This window comes from Erpetoichthys calabaricus, chromosome 4, assembly GCF_900747795.2.
Source record: "Erpetoichthys calabaricus chromosome 4, fErpCal1.3, whole genome shotgun sequence".
Classification (NCBI taxonomy): domain Eukaryota; kingdom Metazoa; phylum Chordata; class Cladistia; order Polypteriformes; family Polypteridae; genus Erpetoichthys; species Erpetoichthys calabaricus.
The window spans coordinates 300,638,712-300,658,157 of NC_041397.2; the positions used below are offsets into that span (position 1 = coordinate 300,638,712).

At 41.4% G+C, this 19,446-nt stretch overlaps 1 protein-coding gene across 2 annotated transcripts in view; it reads left to right on the plus strand.

Annotated features, from left to right (window-relative positions):
* The window catches only part of LOC114641983 (calcipressin-1), a 119,627-nt gene extending 104,150 nt beyond the window's left edge, over positions 1-15,477 (plus strand). For both annotated transcript variants that reach the window (XM_028790987.2, XM_028790988.2), the window contains exons 2-4: positions 4,424-4,597; positions 11,755-11,914; positions 13,939-15,477. In XM_028790987.2, coding sequence (XP_028646820.1) covers positions 4,424-4,597; positions 11,755-11,914; positions 13,939-14,108 — 504 coding nt within the window. In that variant the 3' untranslated portion in view covers positions 14,109-15,477. The remainder of the gene's footprint in view (positions 1-4,423; positions 4,598-11,754; positions 11,915-13,938) is intronic.
* Positions 15,478-19,446: the final 3,969 nt, after the last annotated feature.

Consider the following 19,446-nt stretch of genomic DNA (forward strand, 5'->3'; position numbering starts at 1 on the left):
TGTCACACATCTTGGAAGTTTCAGCAGTAGAATTTTTACAATCGTTTTATTTTTTTTCTGATATCTTTGTTCAATATTGGACTTAAATTGAAGTTAGTAGTTTGTTTAAAAATGTTATAGGTGTGTTTTTTTTTTTTGTATCTTTGTGCAATATATGACAGAACTTGTTTACAAATGTTATAGTTTTTGTTTCCTGTGCAGTATTTGACATAACTGGAATTTTACACTATAGTACAGTATGTTAGATTTTTGTTCTTGCTTGGAAGCTGCAAAATTCACCTTACAGGAGAGCAGTTTATGTTTATCCAGACTGTAATGTCCATGCCCTGTAATTCAGTTATGGTTAGTATTTTATTCATTCACTTTGTATTCATATCTTGTTTACATTAAGAGTAAGTGTCTTTTAAGAATGCTGTCATTATGATAGCTTTGTTGGTCTGTGGTGTAAATCCTGTAGCCCACTTTGAAATGGCTTACTCATACTTGCACTGTTTGATCTCAGTAATACTTTTGGCTGGTGATTTTAATGTTTTTGCGTTATTTTACTTCAGTTTTAAGAAAATAAATAAGACCTGTTTTACGTAACCGTTGTTTCCATTAATCTCATTAGTAAGTTGCAATTAATAACCTATTATCAAGACCAAGCTAGATCAATAAGACTTTTACAAACACTTTTTTAAAGGATGCAAAATATCGTCTTAATTGTCGTTATCGTCAAAGTCCCAGAAAATATTGAGATAATTTTTTGCTAATATTGCACACCCCTTACTGGAATGTGAACTCTGGTCTCCTTATTATGAGCTTCAGCACTACTTTTGCAGTTCCATAGGTATTTCTTGACATTCTGCTTGATCCTCTTCATAAAACTAAACCATAGCTGTTCAAGGTGTTGAATTTATTTTTCTGCTTGATCCTCTTCATAAAACTAAACCATAGCTGTTCAAGGTGTTGAATTTATTTTTCTGCTTGATCATCTACATAAAACTAAACCATAGCTTTTCAAGGTGTCGAATTTGAGTTTTCTCTTCACTGTATATTTTTTTATTTGTTCCCCCAAATTTTTAGTTTTGTCCTCTTTGCTTTGGAATTCTAAAATCTGTATCTCACCATAGCCGCATGTATTATGAGGAACTGCTCAAATTCCCTCTTTGGAGAAATACAGCACTGAAGTTTGTCTCTTCTAGATCCAGTAGTGCCACATTCAGGTATTATTTGTTAGAAATTCAAATTTAGGGAGTGACTACAAAGTTTGTGGAGCTATAGAGTATGGTTACAAGATAAGCGTCAGAATGTTCAGTAGTCAACAAGATTCGATATTTTATAAACTGACCATCTTTGAATGTAATTTATCAACAAGTGTTTTGTGGTGTTACCCAAGGATCTGTTCAGTCTTTTGTCATTAACTTTAACACTGCACTGTGCACATGTGACACTATTACTACTACTACTTCTTAAAGCAACTTCCTAATTGAGAACCTACTACATGAAATGGATATTCACACGTTTCCAATCATATTGTCTTATTGTGTTACTGTGTCATAAATTTCTGTTAGTCGATATTTTACTTTCATGGGAAAACCAAGCAGAAGGTTTGTAAAGTTTGTTGTCAGTTTGGGAAGGAGGAGATTCTTCCTGAATTTTTTTCTTTAAGGAGGAACACACACTTGGGTGAAAATGGGGCCAAGTTAGCTGCCTTGTTCTTTGTTCCTAACTGGTTAAGAAAACTGAATAGTATTGTCAACAACTACAAGAATTAAAATGCATGATTGTACATGATCATCTTTCTAAATGTCAAAGAGAGCTATTTGGTTATATAAGAGACTGGCTTTAAACCCTAACCCAGTTAGTGTATTTGTAAGGTTTGCAGTTCCTCTTCAGATGTGTGTGGCTTGTTGCATGTTCTTTTGGTTTTCTTTTCACATCCTACACATGATCATGTCCCTGCGACTGACTGCCTTTTAGGGCTGGATCCACTCTGGTGCCCTACAGCCTTTCAGTTGGAACAAACAGGCTCATGATGGATAGCTGATAGCTGCTCATTAATTTAGATTGAGGTGTTATGAGATCCAAAAGAGTGATGGGTGAAGCACTAGTCTGTGATGTATTAAAACAATCCATACATCCATACATCCATAAATCTCTTCCTGTTTCAGCTTTTGGGGTCATGAGAATTAGAGCCTATAGCAGGACCACTGGGCATACTCAGTCTTTTCTAATTTAAAGTTGTCAGTCAGCCTGCTTTTCACTTGAGGTGCACTACAATAAACACTTTTGTATTTTTTTAATTTTCAGTTTTTGCTTTTTTGAATGCTCTGAAGCAATCCACACAAAGACATTTGTTTCCAAGAACTTGGATGAACTATATAACTAAAAGAGAATTTTGGTTAAATCCAAATTTTAACTTTTAAAAAAACCTAATTTGTTGATGTGGAAGCTGGCAGGTGTTCTGGCCCTTCACGGCTAGAATGTGCAGGGCTATATTCGTGTTTAGGTGTAGCAATTGTCAATGGTGTTGACTCGAAAACTGAATGCTTCGTTTGTGTTTGAGCAAGAGGGGAAAATGAAATGTGAGCAAAGATGGGCAGAGGTGTATCAGAATGGGGAGCCAGAAGGATTCAGGCAAAGTAGCAGAGAACAGCTTGCAGCACTAGAATGGTGCAGAAATGAGAGAAACCCACAAGCTGCTTTATTCTGGTGTGGGTTTTTTTTTCTTCCTCGTATACAAAGTATAGGGAAAGTATTGTCGTCGTCTTCTTCTTTCAGCTGCTCCCGTTAGGGGTTGCCACAGCGGACCATCTTCTTCCATATCTTCCTGTCCTCATCATCTTGCTCTGTGACACCCATCACCTGCATGTCCTCTCTGACCACATCCATAAACTTTCTCTTAGGCCTTCCTCTTTTTCTTTCCCCTAGCAGCTCTATCCTTAGCATCCTTCTCCCAATATACCCAGCATCTCTCCTCTGCACATGTCCAAACCAACGCAATCTTGCTTCTCTGACTTTGTCTCCCAACCTTGCAACTTGACCCTCTAATGTCCTCATTTCTAATCCTGTCCATCCTCATCACACTCAATGCAAATCTTAGCATCTTTAACTCTGCCTCCTCCAGCTCTGTCTCCTGCTTTCTGGTCCGTGCCACCGTCTCAAGCACATATAACATAGCTGGTCTCACTACCGTCCTGTAGACCTTCCCTTTCACTCTTGCTGATACCCGTCTGTCACAAATCACTCCTGACACTCTTCTCCACCCATTCCACTCTGCCTGCACTCTCTTCTTCACCTCTCTTCCACACTTCCCATTACTCTGTAAGGGAAAGTATTATAATCATCCAAATATTCGATGTCGAGATTTTCATGAATCTCAACATTTTAGACCTCCCTGACCTTGTAGTAGGGAAAGTATTGGAATCCTCCCAAAATTCCATTTCTGGATTTTGATGAATCCCGATGTTTTAGACCTCCCCGAGTCCAAAAATACAATTTTTGGAATTATGTCTGCGTGCCTGCCTGTGTGTATGTAAACACGATAACAACTTGAGTATTAGGTCAATCAAATTTTGCATACAAGTATTAGGTGCAAAACATAGATTTCTAACAACTTTTGGTCTATTTCAGTTTACCAGAAGTGGTAGTGTACCTTTTGTTTTGATTAAATTTGTTTATTAGAGTAGAGATGTAATATCACCTCAGGTGTCCTAGGACATTGGACAATAAGTGCCAAGGATTCAGTTCCTTTCCTGACTTCTGATTTGCCTAAGTCTCTTAAGTTCTGAGTGTAAATTATGTAAATACAGTTCTGTACTTGGCTTATGGAGAAAGTTGAGATAATTTTACTTACAGAAAGGTACTGTGTAAAAACATTAAATGTCTATGTACCTCCTATAGCTTTATGTTCTGGATTATTCCACATCAATCTGCTTAATGACATATATACATTTGGAACAATCGAGTGAAACGTCTGAATGTACTTATCCCTGACTCATCCATCCGTTGTGTCGCAACATTTCCCAAAACTATTAACGTCACAATCCTTAGCTCTATGCTATATCCATTAGCCCAAAGTACTTTAAAACTGTTCATTTATTCACTTTAGACCATCCTTCCTGCATCCATTAGTCTCCTTCTTAGAAGTGCTTTTTCTTCTAAGCATAATGCTTCCTCTCTGCTCTGATTGAGGCATTTGTTTCATATTCCTAAAATACTTCCGACTAACGAGCGTCGCATTCCTTTGAGTTAAATGCGGAACAAGTTTGTCGCTCTGATAACGTCTTGGCAGCAACTCGATAATTCCATTGGCAAAAATAGAGCGGAGAGGGGAGGGCATTACTTGGAATCCAGTTATGAATCTTATTTCCTCTCAAGTTAAACATTGGTCATTTCCTTTAACCCATTTTTTTTTTTTTTTTTTTTTATATTTGCACAGGCAAGTTTTGAGGCCCTGTTCCGCTCTTTTGACCGTGACGCCACATTCCAGTTCTTTAAGAGTTTCCGCCGTATCCGCATCAACTTCACCGACTCTGTGGCAGCTGCTGAGGCCCGTGTGAGGCTGCACAAAAGCACCTTCAATGGCAAGGAGTTGCGTCTCTATTTTGCTCAGGTGAGTGCCACTACTTTTGAATGTGGAGAAGTGTCTGGAAGCGTAAAATGCTGGAATAATAAAGCATCAGTGTCTCATTAATGAAGAATTCAGCCATCTTAAGCTCTGTTTTAAAGGATCTTAATCCACTTCCGTTACTTCTTGCTGTCTATAGTATACAGCCTCAGAAGGCTTCCCTCTGGTTTGATTATTTTACATAATATACATTTATTAATACTGCAGGTGGGATTGTCGAAGCACAGGTTTAGCCCCACTTATGAATTGACCTACCATACCATAACCCCTTTGAAATATTTCCTTTTTTTTTTGTTTACAGCCTTAAAGGAAAACACACACAAAAAATATTTCTTCCCAGCTTTACTTACTCAATGCAACCTCTAACATCCAAGTGAAAGATATCACAGCTACAGTTCAGAAAAATGAAAAAAAAAATCAAAAACAAGACGTACTGAGATTAATGAAGGATCACCCCCCCACCCCAATGTCAGTATTTTTTTGAACCCACCTTTTGCTTTAATGACAGCCTTGAGTCTTAGATAGATAGATAGATAGATAGATAGATAGATAGATAGATAGATAGATACTTTATTAATCCCAATGGGAAATTCACATTCTCCAGCAGCAGCATACTGATACAATAAATAATATTAAATTAAAGAAAGATAATAATGCAGGTGAAAAACAGACAATAACTTTGTATAATGTTAAATGTTAATGTTTACCCACACCCAAACCACCACAACCCCCCCCCCCGGTGGAATTGAAGAGTCGCATAGTTTGTGGGAGGAACAATCTCCTCAATCTGTCTGTGGAGCAGGACAGTGACAGCAGTCTGTCACTGAAGCTGCTCTTCTGTCTGGAGATGATACTATTTAGTGGATGCAGTGGATCCTCCATGATTGACAGGAGTCTGCTCAGCGCCCGTCACTCTGCCACAGATGTTAAAACTGTCCAGCTCCATGCCAACAATAGAGCCTGCCTTCCTCACCAGTTTGTCCAGGCGTAAGGCGTCTTTCCTCTTAATGCTGCCTCCCCAGCACACCACTGCGTAGAAGAGGGCGCTTGCCACAACTGTCTGATAGAACATCTGCAGCATCTTATTGCAGATGTTGAAGGACGCCAGCCTTCGAAGGAAGTATAGTCGGCTCTGTCCTTTCTTGCACAGCGCATCAGTATTGGCAGTCCAGTCTAATTTATCATCCAGCTGCACTCCAAGATATTTATAGGTCTGCACCATCTGCACACAGTCACCTTTGATGATCACGGGGTCTATGAGGGGTTTAGGCCTCCTAAAATCCACCACCAACTCCTTGGTTTTGCTGGTGTTCAGTTGTAGGTGGTTTGAGTCGCACCATTTAACAAAGTCATTGATTAGATCCCTATACTCATCCTCCAGCCCATTCCTGATGCAGCCCACAATAGCAGTGTCATCAGCGAACTTTTGCACATGGCAGGACTCAGAGTTGTATTGGAAGTCCGATGTATATAGGCTGAACAGGACAGGAGAAAGTACAGTCCCCTGCGGTGCTCCTGTGTTGCTGACCACAATGTCAGACCTGCAGTTCCCAAGACGCACATACTGAGGTCTGTCTTTAAGATAGTCCACGATCCATGCCACCAGGTATGAATCCTAATTCCATCTCTGTCAGCTTGTCCCTAAGGAGCAGAGGTTGGATTGTGTTGAAGGCGCTAGAGAAGTCTAGAAACATAATTCTTACAGCACCACTGCCTCTGTCCAAGTCAGAGAGGGATCGGTGTAGCATATAGATGATGGCATCCTCCGCTCCCACCTTCTCCTGATGTGCAAACTGCAGAGGGTCAAGGGCGTGTTGAACCTGTGGCCTAAGGTGGTGAAGCAGCAGCTTCTCCATGGTCTTCATCACATGTGATGTCAGAGCAACAGGCCGGAAGTCATTCAGCTCACTAGGACATGATACCTTTGGGACTGGGATGATGCAAGATGTTTTCCAAAGCCTCAGGACTCTCCCCTGTTCCAGGCTCAGGTTGAAGATGCACTGTAGAGGACCCCCTAGCTCCGATGCACAGACCTTCAGCAGTCGTGGCGATACTCCATCTGGACCCTTGTCTTGTCTTGTTGGGATACTTCTCTATCAGCTTTGCATATCTAGATTGAAATTTGCCACCCACTCTTCTTTACAGAACTGTTCAAGTTCAGACAAATTGGATGGTGAGCGTTGGTGGACTGCGATCTTCAAATCTTTCCAATGATTTTCAATGGGATTTAGGTCTGGGTTCTGACTGGGCCACACCAGGACATTCACTTTTTTTCTCTTTCAGCCACTGTGTGGTCAGTTTTGCTGTGTGCTTCGGGTCGTTGTCGTGTTGAAAGGTGAAAGTTCTGCCCATCTTCAACTTTCTGGCAGAAGGTAGCAGGTTTTCCTCAAGAATTTGACAGTATTTTGTCCCATCCATTTTTCCTTCTACCCTAACGAGAGCCCCAGGCCCTGCGGCAGAGAAACACCCCCACGACAGGATGCTGCCATCTCCATGCTTTACTTTTAGGTATGGTGTGTTGTGGATGGTGAGCTGCATTGGTGGACCGTTTGGTATTGAGGCCAAATATGGTCTCACCTGACCATAAGACCTTTTTCCACTTGGCATCAGAATCTTCAAGGTGCATTCTGACAAAGCTCAAACGAGCCTTAATGTGGCCTTTCTTGAGAAGTGGCTTTATTATTTTCATCTCATCCACAATTACCTAATGCAATTGCAATAATTCTGTTTTTATTTTATGATTTGCTAAAAAGATGGCATAACGATCATACCAGGGTATTTTTTTTTATACAAAAGATTTTTTAAGCTTTATGTGATTTTCATATTTGCCTGAAGGGTATAACTTATATTGTTCTGTCACATCATTCAATAACTCCTTTTAGGCTTTCTGGCATATTCCTATCACAATTATTGTTGCAATAAAGATATACAGTGGGTAGAGAAAAGAATCACGCCCCCCCTTTGAAATATTCCCATTTTTTTTGCTTTACAGCCTTAAAAGAAAACACACACAAACCATTTTTTTCCAGCTTTACTTACTCAATGCAATCTATAACATCCAAGTGAAAGATATCACAGCTAGAGTTCAGAAGAATTATAAAAATCAAAAACAAGACATACTGAGATTAATAAAGGATCACCTCCAATGTCAGTATTTTGTTGAACCATCTTTTGCTTTAATGACGGCCTTGAGTCTGTTGGGATACTTGTCTATCAGCTTTGCATATCTAGATTGAGCGATATTTACCATCCACTCTTCTTTACAGAACTGTTCAAGTTCGGTCAAAGTGGATGGTGAGCTGTTTGTGGACTGCGATCTTCAAATCTTTCCACAGATTTTTAATGGGATTTAGGATCACCCCCCTCCTAGACTCAATCAGGTGTAAGTGACCACCATTTCCATTGCAGACCATGGTTACTGGCTGTGATAAATTGTAATCAGTGTGATTAGTGAAGCTGTTCCTGGAGCATTAGTGCAACTGACAGCAAACAACTGACTATGGGTGGCAAGCCACTGTCAAAAGATCTCAGGGATAGAGTTGTGGACAGACGTAAGGCAGGAGATGGATACCAAAAAATCTCAAAAGGGTTCATCAATCTCAAGGAGCTCAGTAAAGTCCATAATAAAGAAGTGGCAAGTGTTTGGGACTACTAGGACCGTCCCTGGATCCGGCCGCCCCTACAAACTGGATGGAAGAGCAAGGAGGAAACTGGTAAGAGAGGCTACCAAGAGGCCAATGGCCACTCTGAAGGAGTTACAGGATTTGATGGCAAAGAGAGGTTTTAGTGTGCATGTGACAACAGTTTCACAAGCGCTCCACCAATTCTGGCTTGTTCGGGAGGGTCTCAAGGAAAAAGCCACTTCTCAAGAAAGGCCACATTAAGGCTGGTTTGAGCTTTGCCAGAATGCACCTTGAAGATTCTGAAGCCAAGTGGAAAAAGGTCTTATGGTCAGAGGAGACCAAAATCAAACTATTTGGCCTCAATACCAAACGGTCCACCAATACAGCACACCATACCTACAGTAAAGCATGGAGATAGCAGCATCCTGTTTTGGGGCTATTTCTCTCCTGCAGGGCCTGGGGCTGTCGTTAGGGTAGAAGGAAAAATGGATGGGGCAGAATATCATCAAAAAGTATTGTCAGAAAGTTGAAGATGGGCAGAATGTTCACCTTTAAACACGACAACGACCGGAAACACACAGCAAAATTGACCACACGGTGGCTGAAGGAGAAAAAAAGTGAATGTCCTGGTGTGGCCCAGTCAGAGCCCAGACATAAATCCCAGTGAAAATCTGTGGAAAGATTTGAAGATTACAGTCCACCAACACTCACCATCCAATTTGACCGAACTTGAACAGTTCTGTAAAGAAGAGTGGGAACTCAATCTAGATATGCAAAGCTGATAGAGAAGTATCCCAACAGACTCAAGGCTGTCATTAGAGCAAAAGATGGTTCAACAAAATTACATTGGGGGGGGGGGGCATTCTTTATTAACCTCCGTAGGTCTTGTTTTTTATTGTTTAACATTCTTCTGTACTGTAGCTGTGATATCTTTCACTTGGATGTTACAGGTTGCATTGAGTAAGTAAAGCTGGGAAGAAATATTGGTTTGTGTGTTTTCATTTAAGTCTGTAAAGCAAACAAAATGGGAATATTTTGAAGGGGGGATTATTTTCTATACCCACTGCACCTATAAACACAGTGTGGCCATGTGGGTGGGCGTTCCAGTTGGTTGATTTCTGGTTTGCCACCAGTGTTCCCCATATAGCCTCCTCCCCCTCGCTGTTAGCATGTGATTGGAAAAAGCAGGATTTGAATAGGATGGTTAAAATTCATCTCTGCAAGGTGTTTTTGTGTCCTTCACACAAACCACTTGTACTTCATTTTGCATATTAGCAACAGAAATAGACATGAAGTCACAAGGTGTCTGTATAAAATGGAGAAAGGCTCCGACTCTTTATACCACTAAGAGTGGATTAAGAGGATTTAGTAAATTTATGGATATGTAAGCATGCCCTGTATGAGGCGAGCGTCACCTGCTCTGGACTAATCCTGCATTGTGTGTGATGCTTCCAAAAGATATTCCATTACTCTGCAACCTTGCAATTAATAAACAGGTTTTTAACTGGCTGTTCGGGTCTTAGTAATTTTCTGATCAAATTTGAATGACAATAATTTTGTCTGTGTTTTTTTACATTGTGGACAGTGGGATGTTGTGACTCAAGTTGTTTTTATTTTTTTTTAACTTTACAATCTGTCTCGTTATGATGCAAAATGCCATGACTTTAAGTTATGTGTTAGCTGAAAATTGCCAAATACGTTCCAGGATATATTTGGGGTGAAACAAGTTCAACTTGACTATTATATTCCTCCATCGGGGTGAAGAATTCAGATAATAACATAATCAAAACATTTGAAATATTCCCATCTGCCAACACAACCAACCTGTTGGTAATGATCACTTGATAGGTTTTAAATGTGGTTTGCCATCATTTTGTAATTGATACGGTTCATTTCTAGTAGTGATTTGATACATTTAATATAATAAATACTCATAAGCTTAATAACTAATTTCACCAGCAAGAAAACTAAATTTATTCTCCAGCAGTCAAGGAATGAGACGGTAGGCAGGTTAAGCTGCTGTAGACCAGGGGTCGCCAAGTCCGGTCCTGGAAGACCACCGTGGCTGCAGGTTTTCATTCTAACCCTTTTCTGAATGAGTGCCCCGTTTGTGCTGCTAATTAACTTCTTGTGAATTCATTTTAATTGACTTGTTTTAAGATTTGTTCCTCTGAATTGCTTCATTTCTTTCCTTAAATGCCACTCCAAACAGAAATGAAACGTGAAGTGAGGGAGCCAGCAGAAGACCACCTAAGTCACGGGAGTCAAACTCCAGTCCTGGAGGGCCACAGTGGCTGCAGGTTTTCATTCTGACCAACTTCTTTATTAATAACCATTTTTGGTTGCTAATTAAATTCTTTTTCTTGAGTTTTAATTAACTTGACTCAGGCCCCTTAGTTGTCTCTTTTTCCTTAATTAGTAGCCAAACAATAATGAGACACGAAACAAGCCTCCACATAACCAGCTCACCTGTGCCCATCACACAATATCTGAAAATAAAGAAAGGTGAAGGTCTCTGTAAGGTTGATCTCACAGGTCACCAAACCTTTTTGACCATGTTCTTAGAAAAAACAGAAAAATCAACAGTTTTGGAAATGTCTGCTGTGGCAGAATGAGAGCAGCAACAAGCTGTGGAATTAAATAACGAGTTTAATGAACAGCAACTATTGGCTTCTCAGTAAGAAACTGGTTGGAGTGAAATTGGTTGGAGTTTGACGTTTCTGTTTAGCTCGCCATCTTTTGGCTCGTTTCACATCTCATTTCTGTTTGGCTGTCATTTAATAAAGAAACTAGTCAATTCAGAGGTCTGAATCCTTAAAATGAGGGGAAAAGAAGTTATTTAGCAGTGAATCCTGGTCACTGATTAGGAAAAGGGTTAGAATGAAAACCTGCAGACACTGCGGCCCACCAGGACCGGAGTTCGACACCCCTGAACTAAGTCCTCAAACTCCAACTAATTTCACACCAACCAGTTGCTTAATGAGGTGCCAATTCTTGTCGTTAATTAAACCCGTTCTTTACTTTTGTGGCTTGTTGCTGCTCTTTTGGTGCATTAGCAGACATTTCTGAAATTGTTGATTTTCTCTTTCTAAGAGCCCCCTGTTAAAATGATTTGGGGACCTGAACAGATCAACATTCCTGAGACCTTCATCTTTATTTTTAGATATTGTATGATGGACACCAGTTGTTTTGGCTCATTTTGTATCTCATTATTGTTTGGCTACTAATTAAGGAAAAAGAAACAATCAAGGGGTCTGAGTCTTCAAGAACAAGTCAATTAAAATGAATTAAAAAGAAGTTAATTAGCAGCAAAAACAGGTCACTCATTAAGAAAAGGGTTAGAATGAAAACCTGCAGCCACGGTGGTCCTCCAGGACCGGAGTTGGCGACCCCTGCTATAAAAGGACTTTTGATCAGTTATCTTGAGGAGTAACAGTGACAGTGGCAGCTAAGCTCCCCTCTTTAATATTGGGTGGGTATTACCTTGTTAGTCTTCTAACGCTCTGTTTTGCTTTACAGTCTCTTCACATTGGGAGTCCTCGTTTGGAGCCCCCCAAGCCAGAGAAGCAGTTCTTAATCTCTCCTCCAGCCTCACCTCCTGTAGGTTGGGAGCAAGCCCAAGATGCCACTCCGGTGATCAACTACGATCTCCTCTGTGCCATCTCCAAGCTGGGTCCAGGTAAGAACTGCTTATGTTAACTGGGCAGAAGGATGAAATCTGAATTAATGTTGCAGTCCTCATCTGGTGACAGCAATAGTAAAATGTTTTATGTATTTGTTTGGTTTTATGCTCTGTATTACATCTTGCCTGAAGAAGGGGCCTGAGTTACCTCAAAAGCTTTCCTATTGTAATCTTTGTAGTTAGCCAATAAAAGCAGTAATTTTTACTTGATTTCTCACTACATCCATAATGGCTAACACGGCACAACACTGCAGTACTACTAAATTCATTAATAAGTGTACAAGAGGAAGGGGGTGGGCTATGGTGGGGGCATTATAAAAAGCAAGTGCGTGGAGGATAAATTGTGAGTCAGTCAGTCATTTTCCAACCCGCTATATCCTAACACAGGGTCACATGGGTCTGCTGGAGCCAATCCCAGCCAGCACGGGCAGGGTGCCAGCCCACCGTAGGGCACACACACACACACACACTGGGGACAATTTAGGATCGCCAGTGCACCTAACCTGCATGTCTTTGGACTGTGGGAGGAAACCCACGCAGACACGGGGAGAACATGCAAACTCCACGCAGGTAGGACCTGGGAAGCAAACCCACGTCTCCTTATTGCGAGGCAGCAGCGCCACCACTGCGCCATCGTGCTGCCCAGGATAAACTGTAAAATTTGTAATAAAAATACAAAACTTGGGTCAGCCTTGGTCTTCAATAACATGGGGCTGAATTTCAAGTGATCTCTTTCTTGATGTTGATGGTGCTTCTAATAATAACTGCAAGGCCCTTCCAGAGGCTGCTGCATGAGGTGCTCTGTGTTAGTCCTGGAGAAACTACATTGGCTTCAATTTTCCACTGATAGAGCCATTCATATCTAGCTATCTATTAATTATATAGTGCCTTTCATATCTATCTATCTATTATATAGTGCCTTTCACATCTATCTATTATATGGTGCCTTTCTATCTATTATATAGTGCCTTTCACATCTATCTATCTATTATATAGTGCCTTTCCTTTCTATCTATCTATCTGTCTATTAATTATATGGTGCCTTTCACTTCTATCTATCTATTATATGGTGCCTTTCCTTTCTGTCTATCTATTATATGGTGCCTTTCTATCTATTATATAGTGCCTTTCACATCTGTCTATCTATTATATAGTGCCTTTCACATCTATCTATCTATCTATTATATAGTGCCTTTCACATCTATCTATCTATTATATAGTGCCTTTCTATCTATCTATCTGTCTATCTATTATATGGTGCCTTTCCTTTCTGTCTATCTATCTATTATATAGTGCCTTTCACATCTATCTATCTATTATATGGTGCCTTTCCTTTCTGTCTGTCTATTATATGGTGCCTTTCCTTTCTGTCTATCTATCTATTATATAGTGCCTTTCACATCTGTCTATCTATCTATTATATAGTGCCTTTCACATCTATCTATCTATTATATAGTGCCTTTCACATCTATCTATCTATCTATTATATGGTGCCTTTCCTTTCTGTCTGTCTATTATATGGTGCCTTTCCTTTCTGTCTATCTATGTATTATATAGTGCCTTTCTATCTATCTATCTATTATATTGTGCCTTTCACATATATCTGTCTATCTATCATATAGTGCCTTTCACATCCATCTATCTATTATAGAGTGCCTTTCACGTCCTTCTATTATATAGTGCCTTTCACATCCATCTATCTATTATAGAGTGCCTTTCACGTCCTTCTATTATATAGTGCCTTTCACATCCATCTATCTATCTTATCTATTATATGGTGCCTTTCTATCTATCTATCTATCTATCTATCTATCTATTATATTGTGCCTTTCACATCTATCTGTCTATTATATAGTGGCTTTCACATCCATCTTTCTATTATATAGTGCCTTTCACATCTATCTATCTATCTATCTAGACATTTTCTTTATTTCATTTTCCAGTCCCACAGAGAGTCAGTCATCTAAAGCACTAGAGCTGACCAATACCTTTTGTTTTTTTTGTTTTTTTTCTTTGTATAGGAGAGAAATATGAGCTACACGCAGGGACCCCAACCACACCCAGCGTAGTGGTGCACGTCTGTGAAAGTGACCCCGAAAGCTCAGGCGGAGAAGAGGACGGCCAGCGCAAAGTCAGGCCGCGCATCGTTCAGACCCGTCGACCAGAGTACACCCCAGAGCACCTTCAATGAGTCGGACTGGGCCCGGCTATCTTATAGCATCCCGTTACGGTTTTCATAAAGCGAGCCTCTGGATAAGGCAGGTGGAGGGAGCCTTGAATGGTCAGACAGCACTGCGAGTCTGTTGGCCTTTCCCTCGCTTCCTTGATGTGGAGGATACCCTTTGAGGGAAGCGGTTGAGTTTTCAAGACAGAGCCAGTCTGCAAGAGACCTGTGATTATTTGTTATTGTGGGGGTATTTTTTCTTTTTTTTGAATGTACATATACAAATGTTTGTTTAGAGCAGAAGTAGCCAATGATTTGACTTGTCATTACTGGTCCTTTGCATTGGAGACAGTGACATCTGCTGAGTTAATAATGTCCAAGGGTGTTTAGAGTGTGAAAAGGTCACTTCAGGTATTGGTGCCGGCACACTTTGGAAAGCATGCCTATCTATGACTTTTGTAAACAGAAAGGCCGTTTTTAATTTTTATTTATTTTTTTGGTCTCTTCCCCCAGAGATGCTGGCATCATTGATGTTAATCAAATCCTGAATTAACATTCTTTGTGCTTCTTGGTTAGCTGCCCGTCTCTGAGGGGTGCCTGGCTGTTTCCAGGGCTCTGCTGCCCAACAGTGCCGTGGCGAACAGTGCGGTTACACACGGGACGACCCGCATTCTCATTTCTATTTTTTCCTTTTTTTTTTTTTGGACTCCAGCTATTTCATGGTGAAAGGCGGCCTAACGTCAGCACATCTCTGTGAATTAGTGCATTAAGTTTTACAAGTGGGGTGTGCGATGCTGACAGGGCTCCAAGTCGGCCTGTTGTCTCTCTTTCTCTCTGTGATTTTTTACTGTGGGTCTTTTGTTTGTGTATATACATATATATTTTTTTTGTTTTAATTCAATACTGCCTTGAAAATATGTGACAGGATCATTTGTAACAGAGAAGGTTTGATCATTTTGTGATATGCGTACAGAGTTGGGGAATTTGACCCCGCTGTCACATCTTTTGCCTACACGGCTCATTGCTGCCGAGCCAATTGCTGCATTTAAAGGTTTATGTCAAATATGAACATTTGGGCTTTCTGTATTTGGTTTCTTTCTGGCAAAAATGGATCTTTTACCATATTGTGTTTTGGATAAGGCAGGACGGACAAGGCCATGACAGCTCTAGCAGCTCAATGGCTGGGTGTCCCTTGGCTTAGTGGCTTTGTTTTGTTTTCTTCTTTCTCAGTCTTGCATTCATTTACGGGGAAAGCCTGACAGTTTTATTCTCCTGCTTCTCCAAAGAAACTATGGTGCCATAAAACTGTAAAAAAATAAAAGTCATTTCTATGAATGAATGATAGAGATCATTATCACCTTGTTATGCATATCCATATTAATAAGAAAAGGAAAAACATTAGATACGTTTTTAGAAAATGAACTTAACAGTCTTTTTGGGGGGATTGGTTGAGGTTTACTCACATGGTTGGATATCATTGCTGCACAGTCATTAGAATGTACTGTAACTTAAATCACATTTTTGAGAGAAAATAAAAGACTTTAATCTTTCCCATTGTTTTCTTTATTTTATTTTATTTTTGACTTAATAATTAAAGTGTGTGTGTGGAGGAGGCTAACTGTCATGGTATGTGTTCAGAAGAGACATTTAGGAAGCAGAGAGTGTAGAAGGCATATAGTCACCTCATTTGAAATGTGTGTGGATATCCGAGAAGGGGAATGGGCACCCCGGCTGGGAAGACGAAGAGTTGGACAAAAAAGCAACTTTGTGCCCAGCCAGAGTAATGGATGGATGGACCAGCAGAATCCGAAGGCTGGAAACGCCTCCATCCCCCATATGGCCCTCTGGTAGCATCGCCTGCAGGGGTGCTTGGGAACTGGGAGTCAAGTGCAACCACTGTTGGGATCCTTGGGTGCCAGTACAGGATGCTGTTGGCGGGCAGGCCACCCTGCTTTCCGCATGACACGGAAGTGTTTCCAAGAAGACACCCCGTGGCACCACAGCTTGAAAAGAAGCCTCACATTGGAGAGGCAGCAAAAGAGAGACCCTCATTTTGATTGGTTATTATTGCACCTTTGGTGACTTATCTATTATCCATCCATTGTCCAACCCGCTGAATCCGAAGGCAGGGTCACTGGGGTCTGCTGGAGCCAAACCCAGCCAACACAGGGCACAAGGCAGGAAACAATCCCGAGCAGGGTGCCAACCCACCGCAGGACACACCAAGCACCCACTAGGGCCAATTTAGAATCGCCAATCCACCTAACCTGTATGTCTTTGGACTGTGGGAGGAAACCGGAGCGCCCGGAGGAAACCCACGCAGACACGGGGAGAACATGCAAACTCCACGCAGGGAGGACCCGGGAAGCGAACCCAGGTCCCCAGGTGTCCCAACTGCGAGGCAGCAGCGCTACCCACTGTGCCACCGTGCCACCCCTTATCTATTATATAAAAAAAAAATCTTGGTTCGAGACATGATCATCTAGGAAAGACTTCTTGCACGTCACGCCCTACTTACAAACAATTTCTCGGAGACACTTTAACGTCCCACGAGACGAGGCAGTGAGACAAAAGGATGACTGCTGTGCAGGCTTTTAAACGATCGACGCACAGAGCGACCTGCAGATCACACCACACAGCAAGACAGCTGCTGACCCCCACAATGTGAGCAGCAGAGACACAAAGTGGCTAGCGTGAAGAGTCCCCCCAGGGGTGAGGGTTGTGGGGTGGGCAAGTCCCTAGTTTATAATAAAACATTTTATTTACACCCCAGAATGTGAAAAGTACTATTGTGGCTGGGGTTTAAGGAGTTCAATGGTGCCCCCTTGTGGTCACACCAGTCTAGCATACCTAGTCATGTTTCACAGTGTTAAGAGCTTGTTGCCTTATGACGTGAATAGAAGGGGTGTGCCAGTAGGCCATAGTAGGGTTGCCAGATGTCCCTTATATACGGGACATGTCCCATATTTGATCATTGTGTCCTCTGTCTCATACTGACCTTTCAGGGACACCCGAATGTCCGGTATTTAGTTCATTTTCAAATTTCATAATAAAAATATATTTTTACTACCTTCTTACGGTACTTTGTTGTAACTTTATAAGTAATTATACTTTCTTTTCTCCGATTCTCTTGATGAAAATAACCCAAATGTAACGAGGAAACGAGTGTTTGCTGCCTGTCTGCAACTTGTTCAGTTGCTATGGTTGGCAGAGGACGGTGACACTCTTACCGTTTTGCTCTCCAGCTGCGCTGCTGTGCAGTTCTGGATCAGCATTGCAACATACAGTGACTGTCAACAAGGTGCGTTGTTACTACTTGCCATGGCACACGTTTTTTCTAACTGCCTGTATTAAATAATAATAATATTTCTCTGTTGTCTGTATTAAATAAATATTTTTCAAATGATTTCAGATACAGAATTTTTTTTTAGCTTGTATTGAATCATTTTCAAATGATTTTACTTTTGTTTTCCTCATAACCCATTAAAATCCTTGCTTTATGTTTTTAACTTACGTCTCTACTTTTATATAATATATTGGTCTGGGTGTGTAGGGTGCATGTATAAATTTATATTTATATCTATATTATATAAAAAAATTTGGGGTCGAGACATGATCATCTCGGAGAGACACTTTGAAGTCCCGCGAGACTACTTGCACGTCACCGCCTACTTGAGTGTTTAGAAAGGCACCTACAAATAAATAAAATGTATTATTATTATTATTATTACTTACAATTTCTCAGAGACACTTTAATGTCCCGGGAGACAAGGAAGTCAGCCAGCAAGCAGCCAGTGGAACATGCACGTCACGCAGCTCAGTATGTCCGCCTCTCCTTAGCTAATGCTCAAACCCAAACCCCACCTCACAACAGGAGAGTCAGAAACACGAAGTGGCAAGCATGAAGCGCACCCTTGGAGAGAGGGGTTGGGGGGGTGGTCGATCAAAGCGAGTAGGGGGCATAGTATATCAATTACATAAAAAAAAAATCTTGGGTCGAGACGTGATCATCTCGGAGAGACACTTTGACATCACGCAAAACTAGTCTTTACAACCTTAGGACGAAAGATCGGTGAGACGGTGACTTTTGCACGTCACGCACCTACTTACAAACAATTTAAAACATGTTCACGGACATCTAACCTCGCAGTTGTTGAAATGCCTTTGGTAGACACGCTTCATGTGCTCCCAGCTCTTTAAAATGTTATACGTTTTAGATGGCACGTCAACGAATAAGCAAAGAAGAAAGAGCAGCGCGTCAAAAAGAGACATGAAAGCGTTGGAGAAAAAAGAAGGCAAAAATGGATGCACAAGAGAACAATAATAATCTATGTGCAGGTTCAGAAAATAAGGAAGGTAATAATCAGCCCGGACGTCCCGCGAGAGACACTTTAACGTCCCGCAAGACAAACCAGTGAGACAAATGGACAGCTGCTGTACAGGCATCCATTAGCATCCCCAACCCCCAAATCCGAGCGGAATCCCGGGGTTGGGCTCACCAAGCGAGCAGGGAGCAAAGCCCCCTAGTATATAGCTATAGAGAGAGAGATTTTAAGAGAGTCCCGTATTTCTAATTTGGCAACCCTAGCCGTTTATCCAACTTTAGTAACTAACAAGAGAGAGGTTGGGAGCATGCGCTGATTACACCACGTTGCCCCACCCACCACACGGCGAACCACCTGGATTGAGATCCGAGCGCAGCCTTACAACGGGTGACACCCCAGCACCACACTGCCACTGCTATGGTGGCTGGAGTGCCAATCCTTCCACCAATCCTTCCACCAACCCCCTGCTGGATGCACATTAACGTCATACCCAGGACGGAGTAATTGCAGGTTTAGGACGTTGCACAAGGACCCAACAGAGTAGAGTCACTTGTGGCGTTTATGGGATTCGAACCTGCAACCTTCCCCAGCCTCAGAGCCACCACTCTAGCAACTCATAAGAATATCCTGAAAATGAACAGGGATGCCAGTGTTGTGTGTGGTGGAATGTTAAGGATCTGTTACTTTTTTTCTTTAATAATCGTTCAAATGCATTTTTATTTGCAAACATTTCCCTTGACAATTTTAACACTGCCTTGTTTCACTACCATAAGGTAACCATCCGGGGACAGTCCCCCTTTTTCGGACAACTGTCCCCACACAGAAACATGTCCCCGGTTTAAGATTTCGTCCCCGGTTTCAGCTGGTTCACTTTTTTGAACGTATCTCAGCACCACGATAATTTGAACTAACTCGGCGCGCGTGCGCGGTGTTTTGACGGAGGTTCTGCTTTACCACATCCTGCAACTTTGGCGAGAAATCACGTGATAAGCTTTCACTTTGTAGTCTACGCTCCTCTAGCCCCCAATGTCCCCGGATTG